Below are 22,712 nucleotides of genomic sequence, written 5' to 3' on the forward strand. Positions count from 1 at the left end.
GTTAATCTGTAGCAAACTTTCTTCCCCTTACAGGGAATAAGGCTCCCTTCTAACCCTCTTCTGTTGCCCTCTGGCCATGCTGTATCACATAAGAATATTGTAGGGCCAGACAGAAGTGTGGACATCACTAGAGTGAAAATTAGCAGTGACAAAGTAGTCTAAAGTGAACTTTGAGGAAGGATTTAAAGGAGGAGAGTGAGGTAGCTTAGCACTGGAATAAAGAGGGTACCACTGGTTAGAGGCTAATGTAATCAGCAGACGTCAGCCAGGATCATAGTAAAAAGGAATGAACAGCAGCTCTTTGACATGATCTTCCAGTCCCCTCTCAATCCTAAAGAAGCTCCTGAACCTCAAATCCATGGGGATGATGGAGTGAGTTGAGGCAGTAGATGGATGCTCTCTGTGTCATCAACCTGCCTCAAACTTGCAGGTATTCTCAAGCATAAACTACTTTTCCCTCAGTCACTATTTCAGGAAGGGGGAGAGGGAGCAAGAACAAAATTAGGGAGAGAGGTGACTAGAGGACAGATGGACAGAATGAATGAGACAAGCAATAGTTCATAGGTCTGATATAAAGCCCATGGAATTCAGTGGAAAGACTGCCATTGACTTCTCTCAGCCTTGGGTCATGCCCTAAAAGATAAAAGGGTTGTGAAAAAGCAGAACACAAAACAGCAAGGTGATGTTGCTCTTTCTTGGGTTCACGCAGAGAGGGATGAGACCTGGAAGAGATGAACGGACGGAACCAGAGTCTACTGCTCTGATCCAGATGTAAAGACAGAGTGATGATGGAGCAGGGAACACAATGAACTGAACTTTCCTTGTTTAGGAGCGGCACTGTTATATGAATGGTCTGCTGGGGCATGGGTGCACTTGATAAGAGCAACCACAAAGTTTGCCCAGCATCATGTTGCTAGTACTGCCATTTGTGTATGTGTAAAAATAATATCAAAATCAGATGCTGTGGTGTTCGTTGCTTGAATTGAAGCCCTGCAAAAAGTCCAGTACTGCTCCAGCCTTTTAAACAACTATATTGTAATGTACCTTTTTATCACTGAAGCAGCTCAGATCAGCCAAAGAAAGAAAAAGAAATTGAAATAGTTATACTTCCTGGCTGGCTGGACTGGTCTTGTCAGGAGCATGTGGATTTCATAGTACATTTAACTTGGCACCTTGGGATATTTTTTCCTCTGTTTGAAATGTTTTTTAATGAAAAATTGCATTTTAAAGGCATAACCTTATGTAAACACTAGCAAGGAGAATTTGATATTTAAGTTATTGTGTTGAGAAGAATCTCTACAGGTACTGAACTTTTATTAAACTCACAAACTGAAACTCATCAATGTTTGTGAATTCAAGCACATATATCTGCCAGAATCATGAACCGTGTTTTTTTTTTCTTACATTGATTTAGGCTCTATTACGCTCAGCAAAAAATGCACTAATGAAAACCCCCTGTGCATCTGGATTAGATGAATCTTTGAATTGCTAATTGTTTAAGATTCTCTTGGTAGATATCCAACAGCTGTCTTTGTGTCATTTGCAGCACACAAATCCACTCTGTTTAAAAAAAACCAAAACATATGTACTAGTAATTTATTCATGATCACAGAAACCGAAGTGGCATGTGGCATAACATTAGTTCATCATACATAGGAATGACTCTATCACTTATACAAACCAGATATTGCATGATGTGCTGCAAACAAATAAGATATAAATTAGGCTATTAACTTAATTGTAACCCTTGGGCTTGTTCCTTTGCCCTCAAAAGAATTAATAAATAATAAAATGATGTCATTTTTCAGAACTAGAATTAAAGACATGTTTACTCCTTTGATTAAAATCTCTATCCTAATTAATATCATAGTGTTTGCTAACAGTCAGTGAATGTATTTAGATTATGTAAATTATGGGAACCTTATATGTTAACCTGTTTATCTGTCTGCATGAAGTGCCTGGAATATGGAAAACCACAGTTCCCTGCTAGACAGCAGGCATGCAGCATGTTGATCATCTTCACCCTTTACATCAACACCAAATCGAGAACACCAAAATAATTATGTATTCATTTTCACTCCCACTACATTTATTTAGACTCACCTATTAAATTTTCTTAATATGTATATCTGTTTTAGGTCCTCATTCAGCAGTTTACTTAAGCGTGTGCCTAACTTCAGTTAGACTACTGACGCGGGGCCATAGTGCTTAATGCTAATCTATTAACAAAGCGATCCTTGCCTGTCCATTTTTGTTTTACATTTACCATTTATAACATTTGTGCAACTGCTCCAGTGTAGTTCCTGGTACTTGATATTACTCAAACAGTACATGGCATCACTTGGTAATTCCAGAATGAGACATTTAGGAGAACCCTTATAAACAATTGGTTCTGTTTGTAGCTACAACATGCTTTTCTTTTGTTTGTTTGTTTGTTTACTGTTTAAATCTAGTATGATACATTTAATCCATGTTGTGTGTCTTCTGCATTTCTCTTTCTAAGGCTGGACAGAATAGACCCAGACCTACAAATAGAATCTGAATTTAATTTTTGTTTTTAAGGTCATGTTTATTCATCTCACTCATGGTTTGAATTTGTGAGGGTTAGCTCTTACCTCAGCTAAACTCTGTTTTTTTTTTTCACAATCTTCCACAGTGAGCTCTTTTGTCTTTTTAAGGGGGGCAGGATTTGGAGTAAGGGCCCACATGCTTACCAAGAAAAAAAACATTAATCAAATCTTTCCTATTGTTTGTAAACAGGGACGAAATAAGTTAGGTTCCATTTTTGTTTGGGCGTCTGGAAATGGTGGAAGAAGTAAGGACCATTGCTCCTGCGATGGCTACACCAATAGCATCTACACTATTTCCATAAGCAGCACAGCTGAAAGCGGAAAAAAACCTTGGTATCTGGAAGAATGTGCATCCACCCTAGCTACGACTTACAGCAGTGGGGAATCCTACGACAAGAAAATAGTATGTGTTTGCCTTTTTGTAATGCTATTTTAATTGTATGTGGTTTTGTATTTTCTATAATGATTTTTAGGGGAGGGCAAAATGACTACTAGGCTTTTGTGTCTACGTGTGGGCTTGTTTGAAAAATGTTAATACTTGGTCAATATGGTATATATTTGTATACAAGTTTTGGACCAAGAATTTGAATGTAAATTTCTGCCACTGTTTGTAGCTCCTTCAGCCTCCTTGTATTCTGACATCCATAATGCTACACAATACATCAGGTATGGTCTAACTAACCCTTGTGACAGAAACTGATTTCTCCTCTCACTTCCACTATGTGTCCTACATTCTTTCTGCTTTCCTAACTGCTTCCAAACTCTGAGCAGAGTCTCTCTGCTGTCAACCATAAAGATTATTTTCCTGACCAACACTTTGTAGCATATCACCAGACTTCAGAACAAATCTCCTTTTGGTATATTTTATCCAGTCCTTGTTATTTTTCATTTTTAAATGTGCAGTTATAGAAGCCATTTTCCAGTCCACTTCTCCGTTTATTTCAGATTTATTGGGACCCTTCATCCTTCATCTTTTGTATTCATTCTCCCTCAGTTGTCATTCGTATTGTGCCTAGTCCTGGTAGCTGATACACAGTAAGTAAAATTAGGTTCAATGCTTATCTCTCCTGCGCTATTTGCCATCTCATTCGTTCCCAAGCTATGGCTCTTTTCAATTAATTTCTGACCATGGCTGGTTTTTTATTCCGCAGAAGAATTCCACTATTCTTGCCATCATTACTGGTCTTTATTTTTTAGTTGGAGAGCTCTCCTGAAGTTCAGATAGTCTGTCAACTTCTGTTTTGCCCCTTACTCTTCTCAAACCATTATTGTCACTCCCTCAAAAATATTATCAGATTCATTAAGCACGACCTTTCTGCTGGCTTATCGTCGACCAATCTATACCTGTTCACTGTGCTCTTCATAATAAAAAATCACAAGGTGCTTTTCTAATACTGAATATAACTTATACTGGCTAGAATCCTTCCTTGCTCCCTCCTTAAGCATTGGTTTCATGATACCTTATTTCCAGTTCTTTTCTTATTGCTAATGAGGAGTTAAAAATTCCTGCTCTAGCTTTTTTAAAAAATTTAAATACGATCTGCTGTGTCTTTCAAGATTCTGGGATGCTGGCCATCTCTTACTGGAATCTTCCCTATTTTCAGATGATCTAATTTAAAAAAAAAAAAACTTGTTCTGAGGTAACTTTCGTTCCAGTAATTTTTCTGTTCTCTCTTTGCTTCTCTCCACAAAATCTTTATCTCCGTTTCTGGCATCTCTCCTTGTTCTCCCCGAGAGATAATAAAGCAAAGAAGTCATTCCATTTTCTAGCAATACTCACTTCTGTGATCAAATTTCCCATACGATCCTTTCAAAGACCTGTGCTAACCTTTTTTTCAGAGTTCAATAAAATTAATAGATTCATGAATTTTAAGTTCAGAAGGGATCATTGTGATCATCTAGTCAGTGCTCTTGCATGACTCGTACAACCGGACTTCCCTGAAATAATTCCTGCTTCAAGTCCAAGTTGTTAATAGTTCATTACCCTCCCTGTTAAAAATTGGTGCCTTATTTCTAGTCTGGATTTGTCTAGCATCAGTTTCCAGCGGTTGGATCTTGTTATACCTTTGTCTGTCAGACTGAAGAGCTCTCTATTATCCAATTTCCGTTCTTGGTGTAGGTGCTTATGGACTATGATCAAGTCATGCCTTAACTCTCTTTGATAAGCTGAATAGATTGAGCTCCTCTCTCAACCCTCTCCAGTCTTTCTACATGACGTGTGGACACCAGAACTGGACACAGTAGTCCAAAGCAGTCACCATTCACAGTACCAGATATGCAGATTCATATAACCTCCCTGTTCCCACTTGATATTCTCCTATTTATATTGCCACGCTCTCTGGGATGGCTCACAACTGTGAGTGCCTACCCCAGGGCAGACTGTCAGAAAACAGGGAAGACACCCAAAGCTGGTGATGTGTTCTATAATTCAGTGTCACCAAGCCAGTACCAACTGTGAGCTCCTGGATCACTATACCAGTCCTACCATGGAGTCACAGACAGTCCCTTAGATGCTCCACTCTGTCTTGCCGCCCAGACAAACCAGACTTAGTCATAAATGGTCACTTACACCAAAGATCACTTCACATTTAGGCTGCTCCCAGTCTCAGGTGACCAGTCACTTACCCCAGATCAACTGGTACTGTGGATCTTACACCCAAGACAATGCTGGCAGCCAATTCTATAGTAAACTCACTAAAGATTTATTAGCTACAAAAAGGAAATGAGAATTATTGAGAAGTTAAAATGGGTAAAATATATGTACAGGTGAGTCACCATCTATAATTCCAAATGGTAGCAGAAAGGTAGTAATCTGCCAATTTCCCCAAAGTCTGTAAGGGCTACCCAGAATAACTCTGGATCTCCATCTTCTCATTCAGTCATTCTGCCTTGTTAGAATCCAAACAGTCCAGAGGGGAATGATCTTTCATTAAATCCATTCTTATAGCTTCTTCTCACAGAAAACTGAGCTGAATGGGTCACTCCCCATGTGGGTTTTTCCTTTGATTGCAGAAAGTGAGGAAAGCAGTTAGAGTCTTTGACCTCCAATCATTACGCACAATGACGATTTGTTTTGAAATTAGCACTTTTCTGTTAGAGTTCTTCATTTGCATTCCACAAGGTCTCTTCTTGTTTGATGGGTTATTTAGTTACAGGGGTACACACAATGTAAATGTTTGCTATTACATTATAATAGGATATAGATAAGTGAAAACAATGCAACTAACATTCCATTAGTTTTCATAAAGTTTAAACATCATATACACTCTTATACATTTAACAGTTACTTTGATCTAAACTAATACACAAGTGAGTTGGCCTGGGACTCTGGCATGAGCTGGCATCTGGTCTGCTAGCGGCACAGATACGTCCAAGAATCTCATTAGCCTTTTTAGCCACAGCTCATGCAAGCTCATATTCATCTGATTATCCAGCATGAATGTCAAGTCTTTTTCAGAATCACATTTTGCATGATAATGTTCCCCGTTTTGTAAGTATGGCCTAAGTTACTGGTTGCTAGAGGCATGGCCTTACCGTTGGCTGTATAAAAACAGATTGTTTGCTTGCACCCGGTTTACCCAGCAATGCAGATCACTCTGTGTCAGTGTCCTGTCCTCTTCATTATTTCCACTTCCCCAATTTAGTGTCATCTGCAAACTTTATCAAGTAATGATTTTATGTTTTCTTCCAGATTATTGATAAATATTTAATAGTATGGGTCCAAAAATTGATCCTTGTGGGACCCCATTAGAAACATACCTGCCTAGTGATGATTTCCCATTTACTATTAAATTTTGAGATATCAGTTAGCAAGTCTTAATCTATTTAAGATAGTAATCCAGTTTATCCTTTTAAAATATTGATGCAACATTAGCTTTCTTCTGGTCCTCTGGAACTTCCTCAGTGTTTCAAGATTATTGAAAACCAATTTTCACAGCCCACTTAACAGTCCAGGAAGCTCCTTGGCCAGGGTAGCTGCTGTAGAACGTCCTCTTTAGTTACTGTTGGAATGGAAAGTATTTTATCATCACATGAGATGAATGCATCTTCTGTCTTTTTCCCAACTATAGAGATATTTATTGGATGCTTCTGCCTTTTCTGTGATATTATTTGTAATTCTGCCATTTCCATCAAGTAATGGATCAACATCATTTTTAGGGTTGCTTTTGTTCCAGATACACTTAAAATACTCCTTCTTCTTCTCCTTGCTATAGAATCTATAGCCTGACAATAGCTTTCCACTTGTGTCCTTTTACTTCCCTTGTCAAATTTCTAACTTCTAATTTATATTCATTGCTATTAACTTCCCTTTTTTACATTTGTTTTATATTATATATCAATGCTTTCATTTCCCCTCTTAGCCAGGCTGGTTTTTTAGCCAGTGTAACCTTCTTTCTTGATTGTGGAATTGTGACTTTGGGATCATCTAGCAAAACATTCTTAAACTCTTGGCAATATCATTCATGTTTTTCTGCTTAAATTCTTTCTCCAGCCTGACTTGTGTTACATCTTGTGCAATCCTCCCATTCTTCTTCAATCATAGTTTTCTCAAACATTTTCTTCCATTCTTTTAGATAAGACTTACTCCCTGTGTTTACACTTAAACAATCTCATTACATCAGGGCATTTATATTGCTTACTTCTGAGATGTCTCTCACTTCTGAACCAAAATTACCTCCACACATTTTTGTTATTATCACACTTCTATTATTGTAAATTTACTTGTAAGTTGAATCATGAGAATAAGGTTAAATAAAATGTTGTCTACAGATATTTAATCCTACATAGCTTTTAAAATTTATTGCATTATATTTCTAATAGTGATAATGCTTTGCACTCATATATTGCCCTACTTCCAAAAATCCCAAAGTGTTTTGCAAATGTAAATTTAGCCTGGTGAATTAGGGAAGTCTGATGCCCATTTTATATAAAGGCTTATATGGCAAAGATATTAAGGTCTACATTTTCAAAAGTGCCATTTTACTTAATTTAGAATGCCAATTTGAGACATCCAGAGCCTGCTTTTCAGTGGAGATGAAGAAATGCCACTTTTAGTTGAAGTCAATGAATTCTGTGAGCGCTCATTAGTTCTGAGAACTGGGTCTGGCAGCTGGTATCTCCAGTGATCCAATAACCGTGGGCTGATCCAGCTGCATACATGTTAATCATTTAAGGCATGTGCAGTGCCAGCTGCCATAGGAGATTACAGTACCCGCTCGATTCTTTGCTTATTATGGCCCAGTTCAGATCCTGGCTACTCTTGTTCAAACCACCATCTGTTTGCTTAATGGCCACACTGTAGGGGCCTGATTCTCCACAGAGTTATATCAGTTTTATACCAGTGTAACTCCACTGATTTCACACAGTGAAGAATCAGGCCCTAAATATTCCATCAAAGGCCTTTTCCTCTTCTTCTATGTTGCACTTTATTACCAGTTGACTCGTGAGGTCCATAACCTCTCCTCAGGATGTTTTACTGCTGGTAGCTGGCACCTCAAGCAAGCGTAATCCCCTCTGACACTTCCAATAACAAAGAAAAACATTGTTCACTGAGTGCAGGAAATAGCTTTCTCCCACAGTATTGTATACAAACCAGTCACTTTCCTTTGGACAACATTTGTGTTAGTTCTTATATTACTCTAAGGTCATCTCTAAAGAGAGATGAGGTGAATTTGCAGAACCAACCCTTTAACTGAAAGAATTTAAGAGTTACAAGTAACAGCTGTAACCTATCAATCAGTGTCCTCTGAGCGCACACATAGAATGATGACCCTCTCCCCCATCTTTCTCTCTCTTTCACATCTGTAGTAAACCATCATTATAGGGTTAAGGATAAGGATAATCTTAATATCACCTCTCTCTTCTCTGCTTGCTCGCTATAACACACCTTTTCCAAAAGACCTATTAACCTTAATGCCCCCGGTAGACATTTTGACTAATACACGCAAGTGAAAATCACCACCAGAAAACGTAGAAAATTTCTATACAAAGCCAAAAAATCATGGCGCTAAGATGATGCAAATTCAATTTCATTATGAAATCATACAGCTTTTTGCTGCCTCATGTCTCCCATCCTTAGTTTTTATATTGTCTGCTTAGATGGTCAGTCCTTTGAGGCAGAGACCTCATCTTCATTTTTTTCCACAAACTGACCAGGACTTGTTTGTGCTGTGTATAGATATAAAGAGCAAATAACAATGGAAAAAAATAAAGATTGAAATTTGTATATAATTCAATTTAATCTTGTCCTGAAGCCTGTACTTCATACCTACCCGCAAAAGGAAATTAGATAGAAAGGGCTTGATGGCTTCCTCGTGTGCAATAGCAGCAGCAGCTTTCTTAAGATTAGTGACTTTCCTATAGGTCTGTCTAATTAGATGTGATAGTTCAGCTTGCTATACTGTGTGTATGAGATTCTTGCTTTTAAGAAAGGAGAAGATATGTTATAAAACACAATCCACCATAAAAATCCACCCTAAATATCCTAGTGCCTGATTCTGATCTCACAGAAGATTTACATTAGGGTAACTGATTTAAATGACGATACTCCTCATTTATTTCATTGTAACTGAGTGTAGAGTTGAGCCCTCAGTATATTATGAGTTTTTAACAATATAGTAATACAGAAATATCGCTAAGTGACAGCACATTGTTCTTCTGTCTCATCTGCTTTATAGTGTCAGATTGTACAAATACAAAGCAGAATTAAGCAGGGACAGGAGTTTGAAAAATCTCAGTGAAATCAGCATATTAGTTTGTGCTGATTATGCTGTATTCCTATCCAGTTTGTATTATTGGCACCTTCTGAGTTGGACAAGTAAACAGTTCCCAATCAAGCAAAAATGCTAGTGGTATTGGGTGTTCTAAAAAGGCACTCGGTAGTACGGCGAGTAGGGAGAGGAGGTATGTAAAAGCTGATACAGATATCTCCTGGTTTCATCTTATCCTAAGAAAATATTCTTTGTGGATAACCGCACATTTTTTTCCCCTTTACATGTTTTTTTCATCCTCACAAACATGCCATGTGCTAGAATTGTTCTTTTTCAATCTGGTATAATCAGAGTTGCTTTAGTAACATAGGCAAGTCTCTGATCTCATTTACTATGATGAAGATATGGAATTTACATTTACATTAAAGTAAGTGACACAAGAATCTGCCTTGTACAGTTCTAGCCAGCAATTCTTACACAGTCAAAACTCTCACTTACATTAGTGTCCTGCACTAAGACTGCATTAAGGATGAGGCCAAGAATACATATTAGTTATTACTATATTGTACTGCACCTGTCAAAAATCTCTGTTGCATATTTTAGACTGGATTTTCAACTCTTGACTCCCACTGTGCATGCACAAAGTACACCTGCCTTTTCAGATGCAAAGACTGTGCATGTATTCCTTTTAAATAGTTCAGTGCTACAACTGTTATCAGATGTTTGCAGGAGCAGCTGCAAAGTGAAGGCATAAGTGTATAAAGCCACAATTTGGGACACAGATAAGTGGAAGCCAAGTACAGGCCTGTTGAAAAATGTACTCCTTTAAAACAATTATCATTTGAAACACATACTGAGCGTGAGACTCTAAGGATCTCAGCAGAAGTAGATCTCAGTAGAAATGTGCCTAGGACACTTAACTGTAGCAAATTCCTCCCCTTCTAACCTCAGTGTTACTGAAGAGCTCCAGAAGGCATCGTGCCCCCTTCCCCCCAGGCAGAAACACTTCTACGTATTGCCCCTAGAGCCCTGCATCTCTGCACCACCTCTTGGAATAGGCTGTATTTAAGGGCACAGTCTAGCTCTATATGTTAATATGGCCTTTATCTTAGAAAAGGTACTACACAAATTAATAATAACAATACTATCAGTGTACTGTGGATTTACTCAAATATTTTCTGTTAACAATACTGGTGAGTTATGCATGAAAATCCTCCACTCATTGATGAAATTTACAATCTATGGTATACACAGTTGCTTCTTTCAAAAATTAATTCAGTGCTCATCAATACCATCTCTTGTCAGTTATTAAAAAATACTCCCTGTGTTCAACTGCTCTTGTAAAGCAGATATAATACAACGTGGCACCTTCAATAGAAAGTGGTTTGGGCTCACATGACACTGGGGTGGGGGAGAATTGGCAACTACAGATTTTCATTAAACGCTTCTCATTTTAGAAGACAGGTCTGTTCAAGCTGACGTACCCGTAGGAATTACCTCAGCAGGTAAAAAGTGTTTCAACCACAGCTAAGGGCTCAAGACATGAATTATGAAATATCTGGAAATAAGAGGCTTAGGATGGGAGAAGTGATAATGTTCTCTGCAAAGGAAAATCCTATTTTTGACCTGAATAACTAGCTTTCCCTACAGCTATAACTAAGGGAAGATTGATAACATAACCTGAATAATAACTGTACAAAAATGACACTTCTTTAAATCTTCAGAGTAAGTCGATTGTACCAAGCCGTTACAGTAGGTATCTGGGTCTTCTTTTATAAAACTGCACTTAGTCTGAAAACCACCTGACTCTCATATACAGTAAAGGAGAAAATATACTGTGCTGATAATGATACCTTTAAACTGACCTTTGTCATGGTGCTCTAAGTTGTTAATTTCATTTTGATTAAACTGTATCTTTACCAGCCAGTATATAATTGTTTTAAGTCAAATCCAGTTGTTTTCTTCTGTTGTTGGAGGAAAGATGGGATGATTGTAGCACAGGCATTATAAAATATTACATAGCCTGAATTTAGACTTATCACTGTTTCCTTAGATCAGCAGTTGTTACAATGATATCTAAAACCTGTGAGTGCATTGTAGTTTAGGTAAAAGATCCAAAACTGGTGCCCACGTCCACTCACGCTGTTGAATAGAATGACAGCTTTCATACACTAATGTCAACTTCATGTCCCTGGCAGGCCTCATCTCCTTGTATTATGATTAATGATATTGCCCTCGTGTGGTCCTGGAATCTCGAACATTTTTTTCTTCTTGAAGCTTGACTGCTTGTTCGTGGTCCTGCCTCTTTGTTTCTAAAGATAGACACAAGGCTTCTCTGACAGTGCACCTTTAATGCTGAAAAACGTGCCTTAGATTTCTCCTGTAATTTACATCTAAACATCTCGGCTGCTATCAGTAACTTCCCTTTGAAATGGCTCAGGTAGGATTTCCACTTAGGGAGCTTTTGTTACACATTTTCTGCTGCAATATTTGCTGAGTGAAAGAGAGAGATAAGGGATTGTACAATGTCTGCTAGGAGATGGGACAAACAATGCAGCATAAGAGTGCAATGGTTTTATTGCACTTGTTATTCATGGGCACTGCACACGTAAAACTAAGGCTACATCTACACTATGAGCTAGTGGTGTGATGGACAGCTCGCATAGATGTACTCATGAGCTAACACTCTAAAAATAGTAGTGTAGCCCTGCTAACATGGGCAGTGACAGTGGGCGCACGTGCTCGCAGCCCCAAGTATGTACCTATAGGATGCAGGTGGGTTTGTACTCGGGGCGGCTAGCACAGTGCCATTCTGTCCATTCCACCACAGCTACACTACTATTTTTAGCTTGCTAGATCAATGAGCATGAGTATGTCTACACAAACTGGGAATTGCACTCCGAGCTTGTAGTGTAGATGTAGCCTCAGAAACACTCTCCTCTCTTTCTCCTGATAGATAGATATGTAGATAACATCAGACAATATGCTTTCCATGAGAGGGCTAAATAGTGTCTTTCAAGGCAAAACCATTGTCAAGGGAGATGAGAATGAGACTTTCCCCTGCATGAGCTCCTGAAGGTATCACTGTGCTGCAAGCAAACCCAGTGCTTCTTGGAGTGCAGGAAGAGTTCAGTGGCTGCACTGCTCTTTCGCAGGGTGCAGTAGTTCTGCTGGCCACTGTGTGTGAGAGAGTGAGCATGTACTATTCATTCCACTTTATTTTTTCCACTCTTTTGGGGCCGAATTTTCAGGAAAAGGTGCCTGAAGAAGCCCACAGAACTTTATTTCTGTACGTAGTTGTGTATGCCTTGGCCATTTAGATTTCACCTGCAAATGCTCTACCTGATTTGCATTTGCACAGTAGACACAGGGCTTCCGGAACCCTCTTGCTGTAAATTTGGCCCTTTAAGTTTCCCTTTGCCTACCCCCTTCTGAAGAATATAAAGGAAAGCATGTCATTGTGTTAGAAATTAGTTGCAGTACAAAATCAATTTACACCAGGGTGTGGAAATACAGGATTGTTTTCGGCACCCCTTTTACAATATAAACTAGTACACACACTTAGTGCTTCATTGATACTCTAAATATCCATTGACTAAATTGATGAACAATTGTTAAATGAGAGAGAGTCTGAAAATTTTATTTAAAGATTTTTACAGGTCATGGACAGAATAAAATGATTTATTAAGAATTCAAAAATAGACCAAAATGGTTCTTTCCAGACTTTTGAGAGTTTGGAAGTTGAGAGGTAAACTGGTTGGCAACTCAAGTAGTTTAGAAACATGATTTTCTAAATGCCTTAGTCAATTTTTTCCCCATCTTTCAGCATTATCTCTGAGTGAGTTCACCTGATGCCTACACCATGTCACCTCATTGACTCTGTGTTAACTTCTGCTCTTCTGAACAAATATATATATATCTACACACACACACACACATATATACACATACACATTAGTAACACCAAACTACCATCCACTTTTAATAAATGCTTTCTCATCTGCTCATGTGATATGTGACTTTTTGACAATGCATAATTCAGCTGGCTACTAGGTTAAAGCTAGCCAGGTATCTTTGTATTCTTTTGTAAGCGTTATTTGTGTTTATTTCCATGCTTTTCTCCTAGTCTTTTCTAGTGGTCTTATATGTAAAATATAATGCTAGTGAAAGTTGCTGAGTGGCGAGCCTGGGAGACCAAGAAATTTGTATAGTCAGGGAAGAGGTGCACTACCTGCAGCAAAACTGCAAGCTTCTCTCCACTACCCACATGCTTCCCCATTAATGACTTAACCTAAAGACACCTAAGGTGTTAGGAAAGCCAGTCCAGGTTTTAACCTATCTAGTGTTTTTTGTGATATAGGCCCTTGTTCACAAGGAGCTACTGTGACACCACCAACTCATTGCACATATCCTCTTGAAGAATTGTAGATAATAAAAACTTTCTGTTTCTAATGACATGAGCTAGATTTGAATTAGTGACCTAGAAGCATGTTTGTAGCACTGTGCTAATCTCCTGAACTGTGCTAACTAGTTTGAATACATGTTTACCTGTGATTTCAAACTTTGTAGAAATACATTTATCTTCCTATAATCACACTTCTTTCTGAGATACTTGTGTTCTAATGTTAAATGCAAGATTATTTTGTTAAATGCAATTGTGTTTTGTCTATTTAACTGGAAATGCCCATTATAGCTTTTGGAGCTGTATCTACGTAGGCCACATTTTAAAATGAGTTTTCTGTAAGCAATATATTACAATATAAGACTGTAAACAACTTATGAAGTTGATTGATCTGACAGATAAAAACTTCTTCAACATGACTGAGGCAGTTTCTTCGAACCTGCCAGGATATTCAGAGACACAGTGGGCGAGGTAATATCATTTATTGGACCAGCTTCTGTTGGTTAGAGAGAGAAGCTTTCAAGCTATACAGAGCTCTTCCCCAGGTCTGAGAAAGGTATTCTGAGTGTCACAGCTAAATACAGTAACTCCTCACTTAAAATTGTAGTTATGTTCCTGAAAAATGTGACTAAGTGAAACAATGTTAAGCTAATCCAATTTCCCCATAAAAATTAATGTAAATGAGGGGGTTAGGTTCTAGGGAAATTTTTTTCACCAGACAAAAGACTATATTATATATGTATAGACACATACACAGTATAAGTTTTAAACAAACAATACTGGTACACAGTGATGATGATTGTGAAGCTTGGTTGAGGTGGAGTAGTCAGAAGGTGGGATATTTCCCTTACTGCTAAATGATGAACTAGCAATTGGCTGAGCCCTCAAGGGTTAACTCTCTCACTCTACAAGGAGCAGAAATGGAGGGAGATATGCACATTTCCCATTTAAGTACACTGCCTTGTTAATTAGATCAGCTTGCTGAGATCGAAGCTGCTGCAAGCTCATTCCATCCTGAGACCTGGTGTGTCCCCCCTGCTCTATGGAAGATGGGGTAAGCAGGGTGCTGGACTAAGGGGAGGGGACAACACCCTGATATTAGCCGCTCTCTTCCTTCCCTCCTCCCGCACAGCAAGCAGGAGTCTCGGGGAGCAGCTCCAAGGCAGAGGGCAGGAGTAGCACATAGCAGTGGGAGGGAGGGACAGCTGCAATTGCGAGCCTGCTGGGCAGCTGCTGCACAAGGAACTTAGGGGAGCAGGGAGCTGATAGTAGGAGCTGGTGGGGGGCTGCCAGTCCACCCTGGTTCCAAGCCCCGACCAGCTAGCTGCAAGGGCTGCTCTTCCTGCAAGCAGTAGACAAAGTAGGCGGCTGCCAAATGGCGTTAGAAGGGAGCATTACACAACTTTAAACGAGCATGTTCCCTAATTGATCAGCAATGTAACAACAAAACAATGTTAACTGGGACAACTTTAAGTGAGGAGTTACTGTGCAAGGTTGAACAGAGAGTTTACCACATATTCTAAGGGACCATTCAAGGTGAAGTGGCCCATTAACACCCCTGTAGGGGTTAGTGATTGTTGTAATAACTCCTAAAAACAGTGTTTTTATTAAGAGCATGATTATGTCTAGCAAAACTATGAATTTAAGCTCCCAGGCTCATCTTTTGAAAGAGCTGTGCTGGTTTCCTTTGAGGATGAGAACTGATAGGTCAGATACGGAGTGATCGCTTTGTGAAAAGTGTTCACACATGAGTGATATGGTGTTTTTGTGTTTTATCGTGTTTCTGTGTGAGTTCATTGGAGAGTGTAGTGATTGTCTGATTCCACCCATGTAGTTGTTATTGGGGCATTTAGTGCACCGGATGAGGTACATCACATGTTGTGATAGGCATGTGTCGTGACAGGTGTGTAGGGGAAGATGATCATTGTAGCACTGGAGATATGTCTACAGATTTTGCATGTGTTGTGACAGGGTCTGGTGCCGCCTTGAGTCGGTGTGTCCTGGTCTGTGGAGAGCTTGCTTTTGATGATGAGCTTGGTGAGGTTGGGAAGTTGTTTGAAGTCCAGAAGAGGAGGTTCTGGAAAGCTTTCTTTCAGGGTGGCCTCTCCATACATTTAAGTTGTTTGATGATACTCCCTATGGGTTCCAATGTGGGATGTTAAGTAACAACTAGGAGTTATTTTCAGATGAATTATTGCTTAAAGGAGAAAGCATGGTGTTGTGGTTAAAACACAGCAGTTGGAGTCAGCAGATATGTATTCTGTTCCTAGCTCTGCCATACGTTCCCTATGTGACTTCAGGCAAATTAGTTAATCCCTTCACACCTGTTTTCTCATCTGTAAAACTGGGATAATGATACTTACCTGAATCACAAGAGCACTGAGAGATTTAATTACATTAATGTTTGTAAAGCATTTTGTGGTTCTTGGATAAAAAGTGCTGTATAAATGTGAAGTAATATGAGGGCGGACTTTTAACCCATTTTTGGTATGTGTGTTTTTCTGATGTCCAAATCTTTAGGTGATTTTGCCATGACAAACTGAGACTAACATACCTGTTCAGTACTATAGAATAGAGTGAACATTTCTCCAAGCTCACAAATACCTTCAACCTGTGAGTAGAATAGGAAAGTTTCAAATCAATGTATTCAAAAGCCTTTTTTATCCCTATTAAAGAAGAAAATTCTGTTTACCTGCATTTGACTCACGTAGGCAATAGAAACCTGTTCTGATTTCTGCAGTTGTGTTCTAAATTTCACACGTTCAATTTCTTCCAGATCACCACCGATCTGAGGCAGCGTTGTACAGACAGTCATACTGGAACCTCAGCCTCTGCACCTATGGCTGCAGGAATCATTGCATTGGCACTAGAAGCAAAGTAAGATTTGGTCTATACTTTGGTGAAAATAATAATAATGCATAAATAAATGCATATATTTTGTTAACATGACATCTTTCATCCAGCGACTTCAACATGCTATAGAAACATTAACTTGTGAAAATTCACAATAAACCTGTGAGTGAAGGAAATATTATCTCCCTCTCACACACACACACACACACACACACACACACACACACACACACACACACACACACACCACTCAATTTTTTTACACGTGGGAAAACTGAAACAGATAGAGACAAGGGAAAAAATGTTCTAACTTGGGTGCCTAAAGCTGTGATATACTTTGCAAAGGTGATGACCACATGCAGCTCCCATTGAATGGCTTGGGGGACCATCACAATGCAGCTCGAGCTTGAGTCTAGTATTTAGGCCATTGTATGTGGCATTGTGCATGGACCCAAGTCCCTTTCACTACCTCGGTTCCTAGGGATAGTGGAACTGAGGACAGTTTGCCAGCATGAGCAGATGTTAGCATTGTATAAAAAATAAAAATTCTCACCAGTATCATGTGTGATGAAACAATAAATCCAAGATTTCTATCATGTATATATCTATGCACTGGTTTTTAAAATATAGATTATATGGCAATGGACCAAATCATTTAACCCTTACTATAGCAAAATTCCCATTAGCTTTTATAAGAGTTTTCCTCAACTGCAGAATTTTGCACGTTGTAACCAGAATATATATTTTAACAGGCATTCTTGATCAGAAAAATCCATTGAGAGTTTATCATGTAAATTCATATTTCAAAACTTTTTCATTTTTGTGTATTTTGTCAGTATGAACTGGTCTGGTGTGCGCAATGTATATAGATTAATGATCTGCAAGATCTTGTTTAAAATCAGATTTTTAAAGTTAAAAGATTGATCCTATGAGCTTCAAATGACACAATTCAGCTCCCACTGAGATTGATAAAAGCTAGGGGCACTCAGAACCTCAAAAGGACCAGGTACGAAGGCGAGAGGAAGGAGAGGGAATGTGTATCATAATCAATTCAAATTGTATTATACTTTCGTAGTATATAATTTGTAATTGCAAACAGATTTTGGGTTGCCATTTTGTAAAAATGTAGCTTTTAGTGTAGAATCCCTGACCTAAAATTCAATCCAAAACACGCTTTTACTTCTGAGTTACATAGCCATGAAAATAAGAGATTGTAATTGAAAAGCTGATACAATCTTAAGCAGAGCAGAACTTGTGTCATTATAATTGGGTTTTCTCAATGCAATAGTTAGTGACAAAAATGGCTTTGAAAAGTTAATGTAATACTTTTATTTCAAAAGCCATTCTTTCAATCACTTTTTAATCTCAGTTGTAAAATACTTTCATTAGTTTTTAAACAGCCCACAGACACAGATAAAATTACATCTGTATGCACCAAAATGGTATACTGCTGGAGGTTTTCATAATTACTTTTTAATGAATTGCTGTTGCCTATAATTCTAATTGTATCTCTTTTCATGGTATTTTATATATATTTTCAAACACATCATTGTTATAACTGGAATTTTCAAATTATAGTAGCAGACACATAATATCTGCAGCCCTACCAGTCTGATCAGCCAAGGTACTGGATGCTGATGGTAATTCAGTAGGTAATACTCTTCTTCCAGATAAATAGCTGCCATTGTGGCTGACACTACAGACATAAGCAAAATATTGTACTACTATCTCAGGTGTGGTGATGGAACAATGTGCTGCTGCTGTACCGTAGATAAGATGAAAAAACCAAGAAACTGACTAATTTTTAAATATTCCGTGGTAATCCCTGAATATTGGCCAAATTCCCAGTGAGATAGTTATATTTTGCATTCCTAAATTCCCTGGGAGTTTTGGTAGATAAAGAATTCATCACCTCCTTTCCAGAAATGGATATGGGCTAAGTGTGTCTGTAGCTATATAGATATAAAATAATTTGTATTGCTATTAATATGCTAAAATGCAGAGCTACTTAATACAATATGCTTAACATGCATTTTTACCACCTCACCTGCATTATGCCCACTAATATTTCTCCAGTGGAAGTATGCATAACCGAACCTCAGATAGGCTTCACGCTACTGGCATTAAAAGAAAACAAACAAACAGCTGGCAAGAGAAATGTTTCCTGTTTTCCCCCAAAATTAAAATTTCCCTCCCAGAATTAGCCTGGCTTGAGACCCAAGACATTCAGTCCTGCAACAGTGGCATATTTATTATCTAATCCTTTTTTTATGAGAGCTAGAAATAGGAACTTTACACCATTAAAAGCCAGGAATGCCCCTTTATAGAGGGATACAGCTTTTTTAATAGCTCAAGAAGATCATAATATATTCAACTTTAATATCTTGACATTATTTTGTATGGATCAGCTATTTAAAATATTTGTAAGATGTTTCCAAATATTAAGAGGTATTTGTTATAATTTTCCTCTGCCTCTGATTCCTGTTGGGTTAGATGACACTAAAGCATCTACCTTTATAGGTGATCTGATAGGAAAAACATTACTAATAACACTATTTAAAACTCTCTTAACCATTTCTAAAATACTTTTATTTTGTAAAATACAGTATGTGGCATACAGAGAATACATGATAGTGTCGTGTAACACAAAGATTTTATTGGTGCCGGCAAATGGAGGTTGGGGGTTGCAGATTTAGCCTTAAATTTCATATTAATGCCTGTGCTAACAACCATCATATTTATATTAGATTTTTCAAAAGATTAGTGGGAAAGGAGTTTTCAAGGTTAATTATGTTCTTCACACCATGAACTGCCCACTAATCAGAGCCCTTTTTGAATATGTTTGAAAGAATGTGTGTTGTTCAATGATAAGGCACTGCCTAGTAGGAAAAATGTGGATCTACCATGTGTATTGAAGCTCTGGAAATGTTTAGATCCTAGGTGCGCAATTCTCTACAGCAGCCAAGCTATGTTCACTGCCTGGGAGGCATACTACTCCCTAATTAAGCATCAGCTTTACCTTGACATTTTTTAGAGCACCCAAGAGGCTGCTCTAACTCATACCACTAGTGTAAGGATCCTAAGAGACCTTGAACCAGTGGAGATTTGAAGTATTGGAGCTCTGTGTTCCACCTTGCCCTCCTCCTGACCTGTCCCAGTCTGCCATCTCCCTGCCTTGGCACCCCTCCCCCCAGCACAAATGGGTGGGACGGCTGGTATAGGACTCAGCTCTGGCATTTTGACCAGCATTACTCCAGTGGAGAGTTCCCCTCCATAAGGGGAATTCTCGGCTGATCTTTGGCCTGGGATTTTTTTGAAGAGCTGATAAATTCAATACTGCATTATAGTCTGTGATATTTACAAAACTTTCTTGTGAATGACAACTTCCATACAGTGTTTTTGTATCAAATAGCATATCCACATCATGTGACCAAAGGAACCTAATTTAGCTTCTAATATTCAGGTTTTTCAAATGCTCATTTGGTGAAATGTGAGCATAACTTAGAAGTGTAAATATGAGTCTGTTGCATTGAAACAACAAAGGAATAGTTAGCATACACACATGCACAAAACCAGTCTCCATGAGGGATTTCTGCATCTAGGGCTCAGCCTATAAAGACCCAATAGTATTTGGGCTTTCATGTCCTGTTTTTCAATTGCTTTCTTTTACATGATCAGGGCCCAGTGGAGTTAGTGTCCTGCTCCAGCTCTGTAATTGGGTGCTTAATTGTTTTCCATTCTTTTATGTTCATTATGCAATGCCAAATTTTCCTAACAGTAAACCATCTGTTAGAGGGTAAATTGTTATATTCTACTAATTCAGCATTGATGGCATCTTAACTCTAAATATAAAATGTTAAAGTTGCTTTTTGGCTGATGAAGAATTTGAATGCAGGATTTGCATGAATCAATGTGAAGAGAGAGAGAGAGTTTGTTTAAACAGCAGATTCTTTCCTTTAGGCATTGTGTCATGTTCTTAGGGAAAATTTAAATAAAGAGAATGTCTTTTACTTTGCTTGAGAGGAGGTACGTGAACTTGAGAAAAAATAATATGTATACTTCCAAGGTGAAACCTGCATGTTTCTCTATTAACAAGGCAATGCCTATGTTTTTCCATCCATAATTTGAGAAGCTATAGCTACATTACCAAGAAAAAGCCCATGAAATCAGGCAGAGTTAACCTGCTATTTTTTCTCAACTGCTGCAAAATACCTGTTGCATTGCCTGTCTTTCCTTCTTTCATACGAGTTATATACTTCCTTTGTCTTTGCTAATATAATGTCAGGGATAAAACAAATTACTGTTGGAAACAAACGAATAACTTTGGTGAATAGTAACATGCTGATATCCACCCAGAAAAGTGACAATAAAAGTACATCAAAAAGATCCTCCATTTTTTTTAAACAACATAACTGAATGTAAATCACTGAGAAGAGAGGAAGTCTGTGCATCCAAGCACTTACCCCCTAGCATATATACATTTGAAATCTCTCTCGTTTTCTTCGTCTGCAAATTGGTGCAGTTAAGGAAGGGACTCAGATTTCTGAAAACTAACCCAATAGCAGCAGTACTTCTCATACTGATTCATTTCCTGACAGAGCCTCTGTCAGTAATGCAGTAAAACAGACAACTGTCTGGTTGCTTACAAGTTTTTGGTTCAAGGAATCTATCTCATATCCCTTCAGTGTTAAGAGAGGCTTTCATCCCAGCTACTAGGAGCTTGATTACCAATGAATACAATAAAGGCCAAAGGTGATAAGAAAACTGAACTGTGGAAATGCTTTTGGAGTGTCATTATTTTACATATGATTCCAATGTGAGATGAGAATGACAGGTCTTCAGTTTAATCCTATGACACTCAGTTAACTCAAAGTTGTTCTGCTTACCTGACTGGCAGCATGTTATTAAAAGGAAATGTAAGAAGACTTTACATAAAACAGAAATATTAACATTTGGTTTAAATAGATTATGGTTATACCTTATGAATTGTATTTTCAGAAGAGATTTAGAAATAGAATTTTTAACAAGTTATGTATCTGAAATCATGGACTTATAGGGCTAGAAGGACCTTGAGTGGTCATCAAGTTCAGCCCCCTGCACTGAGGCAGGACCAAGTAAACCTAGATCATCCCTGACAGATCTTTATTCAAGCTGCTCTTAAAAACCTCCAGTGATGGGGATTCCACAACCTCCTTTGGAAGCCTATTCTGGAACTTAACTGTCCTTATAGTTAGAAAGTTTTTCCTAATGTAAATTTTCCTTGCTGCAGATTAAGCACATTACTTCTTGTCCTACTTTCAGTGGACATGGAGAGCAATTCATCACCATCCTCTTTATTACAGCCCTTAGTATCTTTGAGACTGTTATGAGTTCCCCTCTCAGTCTTCTTTTCTCAAGACTAAACATGCCCAGGTTTTTTAACCTTTCCTCTTAAGTCAAGTTTTCCTCTAAACTCTCTCCAGTTTATCCACATCCTCCCTCAGTATGGCACCCAGAATTGACCATAGTGTTTCACCTGAGTTCTCAACAGTGCCATGCGAGAGGGACAATTACCTCCTGTGTCTTACATATGACTCTTCTGTTAATACACCCCAGAATTACATTAGCCCTTTTCACAACTGCATCACATTGTTGGATCATTCCTAAAACCTTATAGGTAAAAATAAGTTGTTTGGCCCATGTTAAGAAAATGTGTACAGCCGTTTTGTTGAAACGCTCTAGTACCTCCATGCTTTTGAGGACGGACTTGAAATTTGGTGGATGAGTGAGGTATCACCTTGTCTTTTGCTGTTTCCATGAAAACACATCCTCATTTGGCCAAGTTATAAACCTTTAAAAAAATCTTAGTTCACACGTGCACAGTAGGTTTCTCATTGCTAAGCATTCTTTAGCTCACTGGTGCAGGAACTAAGAAGGACTTTCCCTGCAGTTGCTCCTCTTGGCTGCTGCTGCTGGCCTCTGGTGTCTCATGCATCAGCAGTGAGAGAACATGGAGATTTTCCCTTCTGTTCTGTGAGTACTCCTGCTACTGGCGCTCTGGCAGCCTGTAGGAGGAGCAGCCTAACTGAACTACGGAGGAGACAAGAACCAGATCCCAGCAGAAGGCCTTGTTTTTAGAGTACTTTAGAGTCTATATTTGAAGGCTTGATTTTGCAACCTTAGCATTTTTAAGGTAGT

At 38.4% G+C, this 22,712-nt stretch overlaps 1 protein-coding gene across 4 annotated transcripts in view; it reads left to right on the top strand.

Moving 5' to 3' along the window:
* PCSK5 (proprotein convertase subtilisin/kexin type 5) overlaps positions 1-22,712 on the top strand; it is a 300,518-nt gene that overhangs the window by 150,097 nt on the left and 127,709 nt on the right. For 3 of the 4 annotated variants that reach the window (XM_050944093.1, XM_050944095.1, XM_050944096.1), the window contains exons 8-9: positions 2,761-2,973; positions 16,459-16,559. In XM_050944093.1, the coding sequence (XP_050800050.1) occupies positions 2,761-2,973; positions 16,459-16,559 (314 nt within the window). The remainder of the gene's footprint in view (positions 1-2,760; positions 2,974-16,458; positions 16,560-22,712) is intronic. The other variant, XM_050944094.1, reaches the window with a different exon arrangement.

Source organism: Gopherus flavomarginatus, chromosome 3, assembly GCF_025201925.1.
Source record: "Gopherus flavomarginatus isolate rGopFla2 chromosome 3, rGopFla2.mat.asm, whole genome shotgun sequence".
In the NCBI taxonomy this organism is placed as follows: Eukaryota; Metazoa; Chordata; order Testudines; family Testudinidae; genus Gopherus; species Gopherus flavomarginatus.